Below are 9,600 nucleotides of genomic sequence, written 5' to 3' on the forward strand. Positions count from 1 at the left end.
GGGACAGCAGGGGGCGCTGAGCTGCAGGGAGAGGGATAGCAGGGGGTGCTGGGCTCAGCAGGGAGCAGGGCAGGGAACAGCAGGGGGCGCTCTTCCCTGGCAGGGAGGGCTGGGGGGAAATCAGAGGAAAAGCAGAGAACTGCAATTCTGATCGTGACCACCAGAGGTCACCACTTCCCCATGCATGGTCCAGCCCGCGGGCGGAGGGAGCCCGGGGTTGACCTCCAGGCGGGTGGGGGGAGCGCCCCCTACCTCCTCCCGGACGCAGCGCGAGGTGGTGGCCACTCCGGTGATCATAGTCGGGGGGTAGAAGGGCCCTCGGGCCGGGAGCGCTGCCCACGCCTGGAAGATCTGTGAGTGGGGAGACAGCAGCACATGAGCCCCAGAGACAGACACTCCCCTCCCAGAGCCGGGGAAAGAACCCAGGAGTCCGGGCTCCCAGCCCCCCCCTGCTCTAACCACTAGACCCCCCTCCCCTCCCAGAGCCAGGGAGAGAACCCAGGAGTCTGGACTCCCAGCCCCCGCCCTGCTCTAACCACTAGACCTCACTCCCCTTGCGGAGCCAAGGAGAGAACCCAGGAGTCCGGGCTCCCAGCCTCCACCCTCTCTACACACTAGACCCAGCCCCTCACCTCAGCCCCCTCTGCCCGGGCCTCCTCCACGTAGGTCTCTATGGCATCCCGCTGGGCTTCGTCTGCCAGGGCCCCCCCGTCCATGGCCTTGTCCAGTGGGTCCCCGACACGCAGCTTCCCCAGCCGCGCCCTCAGCCGCTGCAGCAGCGCCCCGGCCACGGCCTCCTGCACCAGCAGCAGCGCCCCGGCGCCGGGAGCCTGGGGGGAAAGGGGTTAATGACACACCAGCGCCCCCTGCAGGGCACAGGCCCTCATGGCAATGCAGTCACAATCCAGAGGGGGCCTGTTCCCTGCCCCCCTGAGCCCTGCCCTGGGGCCAGATGGGAGCCAGCGCCCCCTAGAGGGGTCAGGCCCCATGCCCCATTCCCCGTCCCTCTGTGCCAGCCAGTCCCTGCCCTAGGGCCGGATGGGAGCTGGCGCCCCCTAGAGGGGACAGGCCCCGGGCCCCATTCCCCACCCCCCGACAGCTGGCGCCCCCTAGGGGAAGGCCGCACTCCCTGCTCACCGGGCCCCGCTGGCAGCTCACGGCGTTGCTCAGCCCCACGGCAGCTCCATCCAGGTCGGCCGAGTCGAAGACGATGGCCAGGGCGTCACCCCCCAGCTGCAACGAGAGCCGGGGGCCTCTGCCGGCCGTGGCGCGGCGCAGCGAGCGCCCCACCTGCGGGGAGGGGAGGGAGGGCGCTGGGAATGGGGCCAGGGCAGCCCCCAACTCCACCAGCCCAGCACCCCCCATGGCCTAGGTCCCCAGCCCCCCACCCTAGTCCAGCTACCCCCGGGGTCCAGCCCCCTCCCCCCAGGCCCCTCCAAGTCACAGCGGCCCCCTCCCTTCAGGGCACCCCACTCCCCTCTCAGCTCAGCTCTCCAGAGCCCCCTCCCATCCCCCCAGCCTAGACCATGGCAGCTCCCCCCAAGAAACCAGCCCCCCAATTCCACCCCCCCACAGACCAGCCCTCTGGCACCTGGGGTCAGGGGGAGAGCCCCCTCCTCCTCCTGGAAGCACGTACCTCCACGGAGCCAGCCACGGCCACAGCGTCCACCCCGGGGTGGGCAGCCAGCCCCCCGGCCAGCGCCCCCTCCCCCGTCAGCACATTCAGCACCCCTGGGGGCAGCCCGGCCTGGGCCCCCAGCTCGGCCAGCAGCAGGGCAGAGAGCCGGGCACGGGGGGGTGGGAGGAGAACCACGGTGTTCCCTGGGGGGGTAGATGGGGGTCAAGAGGGGGGCGCATGGAGCTCAGGGCAGGGGGACCCCCACAGAGGGGGCCTCAGAGGGGGACCACATGTGGGGGGCTCAGGGCAGGGGCTGCAGGGGGCTCAGAGAAGGGGGACCCCCAAACAGGGAAGAGGGGGCCTCAGAGGGGACCACACGGGGCAGGCACAGGGGGACCCCCGGACAGGGACAATCACAGGGGGGGATCCCAGCTGGGCGACCCCTTCCCCTTAGAAGGGGGGTGTGGGGAAGCTCTGGGGGAGACACACAGGAGCTGGGGGGGACTCAGAACCACGTGACACCCCCCAAGAGGACCCGGGGGATAGAAATATGGAGGTGGGGGGGTGAACCCCGAGCGAGAGGGTTGGGCTGGCCCCCAAGAGGGGCGAGGGGATCCCAAGGGAACACACATGGGGGGCACAGAGTGGGGCAACCCCCCCCACACACACACACCTACCCATGGCTAGAGCTGGGCAGATTTTCCAGGCCAGCGGAAGCAATGGGGAATTCCAGGTAACCACGGCAGCGACCACCCCTGGGTGGGGAGGTAGAGGAAGAGAGAGGTCAGAGCGGGGAGCCAGGACTCCTGGGTTCTCTCCCCAGGCCTGAGGGGGAGTGGTGTCTAGTGGTTAGAGCAGGGGGTGCTAGGAGCCAGGACTCCTGGGTTCTGTCCTGGCTCTGGGAGGGGAATGGGGTCTGGTGGTTAGGGGGAGGGGGGGTGGCTGGGAGCCAGGACTCCTGGGTTCTCTCCCAGGCTCTGGGAGCAGAGGGGAGGTCAAGCAGTTACAGGAGGGAGCCCGGACTCCTGGGTTCTGTGCTGAGCTCTGCTACACACTCCTAAATCCCCGTTCCCACATCAGGCCTCAGTTTCCCCCACGTAAACAGGCGCACGGCTCCAGCACAGGGCGAGGGAACCCCGCCGCGGTCCCTCACTCTTTGGGCGAGATACTCACCCAGGGACTTCCAGCCCCCCATCTCGGTGCCCATGAGCTGGGCCCAGCCGGCGTGGTGGTAGAAATGTCGCACGACCAGGGGCAGGTCCCGGTCCCGGGCTTCCCCGATGGGCTTGCCGGTATCCAGGCTCTCCAGGAGCGCCAGCAGGCGCTGGTGTTTTTGGATGGTCCGGGCCACGCTGGAGAAGGGAGGGGGCCAGGGTCAGGCCGGGGCTGGCGTCCCTGCAATGCAGACTGCGGCCAGCGGGTGGCGACAGTCGCAAGCCGAGCGTGCCAGGCAGCAGGGGGCGCTGCGACGGCTCCGCGGGCGCCAGGCAGGCTGCCGTCACTAGGTGGCGACAGAACCACATGTCCAAACGGGGCGCCTTTCTCCCCCACCACCCCAACCAACGCCCCCTCCCCGCCCCCCGGCACCCTCGCGGCCGGCGCTCACTTGTGCAGGTGCCGGGCTCGGGCGTGGCACGGCAGGCGACTCCAGGCTTCGAAGGCTTTCGCGGCAGCTTGGACAGCAGCTTCGACATCCTCCGGCGCCCCCTGGAGGGTGGTGGCCAGCAACTCCCCTAGGGCCAGGGAGAAAGATCCCCACTTACGCATAGCCCCCCCCCCCCCCGAGAGAGCCCCCCCCCCCCCCCCCCCCCCCCCCAGAGATCTCTCTGCCTCCCCCCGCCCACACACTCTGCTCGGAACTGAGCTGAGACCCAAACAACTCGGTTCACACATGGACTCACCAGCTGGGACGGGAGTCGGCACCCCCTAGAGGCCCCGTGTCCCATTTCCTGTCCCCTTGAGCCAGTCAGTCGCCCGCCCTGGGGCCGGATGGGAGCCGGCGCCCCCTATGGGGAGAAGCCCCCAGTCCCGTTCCCCGCCCCCCTCTCAAGATCCAGTTTAACCCATCAGGGTCAGACACGGTGAGCTGCTGCGGCCTGGGCTCGTACCGGTGGCTGGATTGGTGCTGCTGGCGGTTTCTCTGCCTTCCGGCTTCAACCATTTGCCATCCATGAAGTGCCCAAAGCTTCGACCGTGAGTCTCCAGCCAGGCCTGGGGTGGGGGGAAGCAGGAGAAATACACGCCCTTGAACGGTCAGACCAACCCTCGGCAATACACCGCACACCCACGAGGGGGCAACCGGCCCCATGCTGCCCTCTAGTGGCTGGAAGCAGAACGTGGTCACTATAGGTCCTAAGCCCTATAGTGCAAAAAGGGGATTCTCTGCAGAATGCCCAGTCAGGTGCGGGAGGGGAGGGGTCCCGCTGTGGCAGGGACAGGGGGTGTTCCCAGCAGGATCGCTGTGTTCTGATTCTTAGCCCAGCATAACAGACACACCTCTGCGAGCTGAAATGAAATGCTACCCACTGTTTGATTAAACAGACGGGGAAACTGAGATACGGAGAGGGGGAATGGACTTGACACACAGCCATAGAGGGGCAGACCTGGGCAGAAAACCCAGGAGTCCTGTCTCCCAGCCCCCCTGCTCTAACCACTAGACCCCCCTGTCTTCCCAGAGCTGGGGAGAGAACCCAGGAGTCCTGGCTGTCAATCATTGGATCCCAGCTCTTAGCAAACCCACTGTGATGTGTTTTAACATGGGCGTGTTTTGAGGATGGGAAATTAGGCAGCCAGGACTCCTGGGTTCTCTCCTTGGCTCTGGGAGGGGAGTGGGGTCTAGTGGGTTAGAGCATGGGGGCTGCGAGTCAGGACTCCTGGGTTCTCTCCCTGGCTCTGGGAGGGGAGTGGGGTCTAGTGGGTTAGAGCAGGGGGGCTGGGAGCCAGGACTCCTGGGTTCTATTACTAATCCTGGGAGGGGAGTGGGATCTAGGAGGAGATGACCGGGTACCAGGACACCTGGGTTCTATTCTTGTACTGTCGTCCCGTCCCCGTCCCCGCCCCCACAAGGGAAGAACTCCTGAGTCTGGGCGCGGGGTCAGCGCAGCAGGACAAGAGCTGGGGCTGCAGTGGAAAAACCCAGGTGGGACGGGACAGGCCCGGGGCCCGGGCTCTCGGCACAGTGCAGCCATCCCTCCCCCGCCCGCCCCGCCCCGGGTGCTGCCTCAGCTACACCAAGGTCAGGGCCGCGGGTGGGGGTAGGGAAGGGGAAGTGGAATCTCGCTGTCTTGGCAATTCTGCCTTGGCCGAGGGCCAGCCTGCCAGCCAGGCCCTAGCAGCTGAATCCCCACAGCCTCCTAGGAGCCAGCAGGGCTGTCGCCGCCTGTGGGGAAACTGAGGCACACAGCGCTGGTGGGACTCAACCACTTTAACGCAGCCTGGGGCAGAGCTGGAGAGAGAACCCAGGAGTCCTGGATCCCAACCTCCCCCCCCACTACTACTAGCCACCCCTCCCCTCCCAGAGCCAGGGAGAGAACCCAGGAGTCCGGGCTCCCAACGTGGGGGGGGGGGGGCTTACCTGGGCAGGCCCCGCCCCCTCTGGGGCAGGCCCATACTCCATGGAGCTGTAGATGCCCCACACGGACGGGCGCCCCCCCGCAGCTCCAGCCATTGACTCCCCGCCGGACTCTGCCCCTAGGCAGCCCGCCCCTGGCCGCTGGAGGGACCCAGCGCCACTTCCGGCCTCCGGAGCACCATAGAGACTAGGGGTTCGGGGACGGGCCATGACCTATAGCTATCACTTCCGCCGGAAGAAGGTAAAACCGCGCTGCGGAGAGACCGGAAGTGTGGCGTCCAAAAGCCGGAAAGGGCCGCTCTGAAATTGACAAAGGACCAATAAGTGAATCGCCGCGAGTCCCGCCTCCTCCGCCCCGTGATAGGAAATGTGGCAGAAGACACGGGGAAGTGCGGCGAAATCCCTACCCCGGAAGCGATACGGTCCTTACCGGAAGTGTGGCAACAGACACCGGAAGTTGGTTTAACGCTCCCGGAAGTGGGCGTCGCAGGCTTGGGCCAGGGTTGCCAATAGCAGCGGGGAGGCAAAGGGCAGGGGTCAGTGCCCGAGGGGCGGGGGGGGAAAGCTGGTGTGACCTCCTGCCCTCCCTGACCCCGGACTCCTGGGTTCTCTCCCCGGCTCTGGGAGGGGAGTGGGGTTCTAGTGGTGGGGGGCTGGGAGCCCGGACTCCTGGGTTCTCTCCCCAGCTCGGGGAGGGGAGTGGGGTTCTAGTGGTGGGGGGCTGGGAGCCCGGACTCCTGGGTTCTCTCCCCGGCTCAGCGGGGGATGGGACGTGGGGGCTGGTATCACAGCCTCCTCCGGGCACCCTGGGCTGGCAGCGCCGGCAGCCTGGCATGGTGCCGCGGGGGGTGACACCTTGTGGGGGGGCTGCCGTCCCTTAGTCTGCATAGATCACCCCAGGGGCCAATGCCCCCCGGTGCCCCGATCCGCTCCGTGCAGCCGGTGGCCGGGCCTGGTGCCCCGGGCTCCAGCACTGCTCCGGAGTCCGCGCTAGCAGGGACCAGCTCTGCCTTGGGAGGCCGCGGGCCCCGCTGCCCATGGCGGTAGGAGGCAGTTTTGGGGCTGGCAGGGCCGCGTGGTCCCTCGCTCCCACGCCACGTGAGCGGGCACATCCGTCTGAAGTTCTGTCTGCTTTGCAGCCCCGTCCCCGGAGCAGAGCCCATGGCCTCCCAGACGGACAAGTCCCTGCTGTCGGCAGAGCTGGAGGAGGAAGACGATGAGGAGTTCAGACAGCTGCTGCTCCAGGTCTGTGAGCGGGCCCAGCTCCTGCCCGCACCCCCCCGCGTGCAGGGCTGCACTGGGGAGCGTTGTGGGGGCAGCAGGCTGGCTCTGCTTGTGGGCCCCTGTGGGGGAGTAGCAAGCCCTCGGAGCCTGCAGGGCTGGGTCCCAGCAGGGATCTCTCGGTGCGGTGTCGACCCAGTGGTCTCTGCTCCCTTCCCACCTGCAGGGTTTGCAGCACTCTCATAGCTGTGGTAGGTGGGATCTGGCCAAGGGAGCTGACAGAGGAATCAGCCCCTGGGAGGAGGAAGCGGGGGGCTGATGGGATCTGGTGGGGCAGGATCAACCCTGTGAAGACTGGTGGGATCGGATGGGGGAATCGGTGACTGGTGGGATCCCCCCTTGGTTCCACTCTCATTCGTTCTAGGTGATGCAGCGATTGAGTTGAGGCGAGCTGGGATCCGGGGGGGGGGGGGGGGGGGGGGGAGTTGTGGGTTCATTCACAAGGACCTGTCTGTGCTGGGACTCATCGCAGGCGTGTGGGTCTGGAGGGACCACGGGGTGGGTGTGGTGGGGTCCAGTGCCTGTCTCATCCCCCTTTCCCTGCAGGCCACCCAGAAGATCCAGAGCGCGATGCCTTCGGTGCGTGACTCGAAGCCGATCCAGCCTCAGCCTGGTATGGAGTTTGGGCCAGGGGAGCCCAGGGCTAGGGGGCTGCGGGTCGCGAGTGAGGGGCACCAACCCCTTCCTTTCCTTCTTCCTCCAGGCTTCTGCATTAAGACCCACGCGGGCTCCCAGGAGAAGGTGTTTGTGAACATCTGCCGGTCGCTGCACATCCCGGCGCCCCCCGACCTCAGCTGCCAGGAGCTGGAGTGTCTGATCGAGTCGGACAGCGCCTCTTCCTTCCGCATCCCCATGAGCCTTGGGGAGCCCCACGCCGAGCTGGACAACAGTGAGCCACCCCCACCCCCCTGCTGTGACCCCACAGCCCTATGGGTGGAACCTCCCACGGTGACCCCTGGCCCCCCCTGCATACGAACACCCACTGTTGGGATCTCTGTGACTCCCGACCCTCAGCAAGGAATCCTGTCCCTTATCCCTGTAGGGGGCGCCAGGGTGGGGACTGGCTGGCTCAGGGGGGCAGGGAATGGGACACGGGGCCTATCCCCTCTGGGGGTGCCAGCTGCCATCCGGCCCCAGGGCGGGGGCTGGCTGGCTTGGGGGGCAGGAAATGGGACACATGGCCTTTCCCTCTAGGGGGCGCTGACTCCCACCTGGCCCCATGGTAGGGACTGGCTGGCTCAGGGGGGTGGGGAATGGGGCAGGGGCTGTTCCCCTCCGGGGGCGCTGGCTCCCACCCGGCCCCACAGATCAGGCCGCACTGGCTCTGATCCCCGGCCGCGGAGCGAGGGGAGCTCAGAGCGCTCACAGTCATTCTCTGTCGCAGGCGGGAACGGCTGCACCGCGTACGACGTGGTCATCAACTCCGGCTTCTTCAGCAAAGTGGAGGTATGTGCCCCCTGCTGGGCCGGGCCCCCCGCAGCTGTGGGTGGAGCGGGGGACTTAATGTGTGGATGGGGGGGCGGGGGGATGCAGCTCCCTAGTGGTCCCCCCTGGGACCCGCTGACCCTGCCCTTTCTCTGTGCCAGGCTGACCCCTTCTTCAAAGAGTTCTTCATCACCGTAGCCCTGGAGGGGCTGGCAGACAAGTACAAGATGCACGTCAATCACCCGGGTACTGTCCAGGGTCGGATGTGAGCAGCACCGGCAGAGCTGGGGGAGCCCAGGGCTGGGCTAGCAGGGGCTGCGGGTCAGGAGTGAGGGGCACCGGCAGGGCTGGGGGGGGCTGGGCTAGCAGGGGCTGCGGGTCGGGAATGAGGGGCACTGGCAGGACTGTGGGAGGTAGGGGGGCTCTTACTCCACTGCCCCCAATCTGCCCCTCCCCATTAACCCCTTCCCAACCACTCTGTAGGGTGGCGAATCCTGAAGAACCGGAAGTTCATGGGCTCCATCTCGGGACAGACCATCCGCACCAAGTCCAGCCCCGTCATACAGGAGATGGACTTCAGGTGAGTGGGGGGGTGGGGGGTGTCTGATTACCCTCCCCCCCTAGACTCTGCCCCCTGGGGGTCTAGCTCCTTGGGATGCTGTGGATTTTAACAACCTCCTCCCCAATCTCTTCCCCCCCCCCTCCATGGCTGCTGTTCTCTGATTGCTGGCCGCTGCTCTGGAAATCCAGTGGCAGAGAGTTCCGCTGGCTCCATGTGTAGTGAGGAAAAAAGCTGGTGTGTCTGAACCCCCGTCCTCCCAGGAGTGCAATGGGCTCTCCCCCATCTGGCACGCACCCAGGGATGGAAAATACAACTGATCTGAGCCGACCGTGCCCAGCTCCATTGGGGTGGGGGAAGCCTAGAACCGTGGGTCTCTTGTGAGCCTGAGGGGCTACAAAGGATTCTCCAGCACCCCCCAAAAGCCCAGCACCCCAGCTTTGCGATGGTGTCAGGCACAAGGGGCTCCGGGCAGCGGGATGGGAAGGGCGGGGCGATGAAATCCAGTGCGTGGGGGGAGGCGATGTGGTAATCAGACTGACGTGATTGCAGGGGTCTGGCTGGCCTGGTTGAAATGGTTCCCTGGCTAGTTGATTGGTGGAGGGGGCTGTGTATGCTGGGGGGCGGGGTGTGTGCCTGTGGGAGAGGCTGCTAAAGGCCCTCCCCCCATCTCTGAAATTGACATGACGAGAGAAATCGACCAGAGGCCTCAGGCCTGGGCGTGTCCCCTGTGGGAGACAAGCCAGAGCCCCATGGGGCTGTGCCGTCCCCAGACAGACTCCGGGGGCTGGGTCCATGGCCGGGCCTTGGGGCAAAGGGGGATGGGGGGTGGCAGACAGGGATTTTTACTGGGTGCTGAAATCCCCTCCCCCCACAGCTCCCTCCCTCTGCTGGGTCCCCCCTCATTGCCATGCAGCTCCTCCCCAATGGGGCACTGGCTGTTGTGCCGTGTGGGGCAGGGAGCTCAGACCTGGCCCCCTCTGACCACCTGCCCTCCCCACCCCCATTTCTTTCCGCAGCTCCCCTGTGCTCCCCAAATTCACCATCCTGGCAGAGCCGGCGGGAGGGCCCCCTGAATTCCTGCAGGCTGAGATCCACCTGCCTAGAGTGGTGAGTTCTGCCAGGGGGAGCTCCTGGCTGCTCCAG

At 66.5% G+C, this 9,600-nt stretch overlaps 2 protein-coding genes across 2 annotated transcripts in view; one reads left to right on the forward strand and one right to left on the reverse strand.

Annotated features, from left to right (window-relative positions):
- The window catches only part of ALDH16A1 (aldehyde dehydrogenase 16 family member A1), a 17,476-nt gene extending 12,077 nt beyond the window's left edge, over window positions 1-5,399 (reverse strand). Inside the window, exons 1-9 of the mRNA XM_026659256.1 lie at window positions 5,193-5,399; window positions 3,727-3,829; window positions 3,225-3,351; window positions 2,792-2,970; window positions 2,296-2,373; window positions 1,637-1,821; window positions 1,138-1,290; window positions 633-830; window positions 253-351 (exon numbers count right to left, since the gene is read on the reverse strand). Of these exons, the coding sequence (XP_026515041.1) occupies window positions 253-351; window positions 633-830; window positions 1,138-1,290; window positions 1,637-1,821; window positions 2,296-2,373; window positions 2,792-2,970; window positions 3,225-3,351; window positions 3,727-3,829; window positions 5,193-5,399 (1,329 nt within the window). The remainder of the gene's footprint in view (window positions 1-252; window positions 352-632; window positions 831-1,137; window positions 1,291-1,636; window positions 1,822-2,295; window positions 2,374-2,791; window positions 2,971-3,224; window positions 3,352-3,726; window positions 3,830-5,192) is intronic.
- A 249-nt stretch (window positions 5,400-5,648) lies between these two features.
- The window catches only part of PIH1D1 (PIH1 domain containing 1), a 9,321-nt gene continuing 5,369 nt past the window's right edge, over window positions 5,649-9,600 (forward strand). The window contains exons 1-8 of the mRNA XM_029913369.1: window positions 5,649-5,725; window positions 6,329-6,434; window positions 7,017-7,083; window positions 7,174-7,359; window positions 7,855-7,916; window positions 8,057-8,141; window positions 8,379-8,475; window positions 9,474-9,564. Of these exons, the coding sequence (XP_029769229.1) occupies window positions 6,351-6,434; window positions 7,017-7,083; window positions 7,174-7,359; window positions 7,855-7,916; window positions 8,057-8,141; window positions 8,379-8,475; window positions 9,474-9,564 (672 nt within the window). The 5' untranslated portion in view covers window positions 5,649-5,725; window positions 6,329-6,350. The remainder of the gene's footprint in view (window positions 5,726-6,328; window positions 6,435-7,016; window positions 7,084-7,173; window positions 7,360-7,854; window positions 7,917-8,056; window positions 8,142-8,378; window positions 8,476-9,473; window positions 9,565-9,600) is intronic.

Source organism: Terrapene carolina, unplaced genomic scaffold (genome assembly GCF_002925995.2).
Source record: "Terrapene carolina triunguis isolate 2854851 unplaced genomic scaffold, T_m_triunguis-2.0 Scaffold614, whole genome shotgun sequence".
Classification (NCBI taxonomy): domain Eukaryota; kingdom Metazoa; phylum Chordata; order Testudines; family Emydidae; genus Terrapene; species Terrapene triunguis.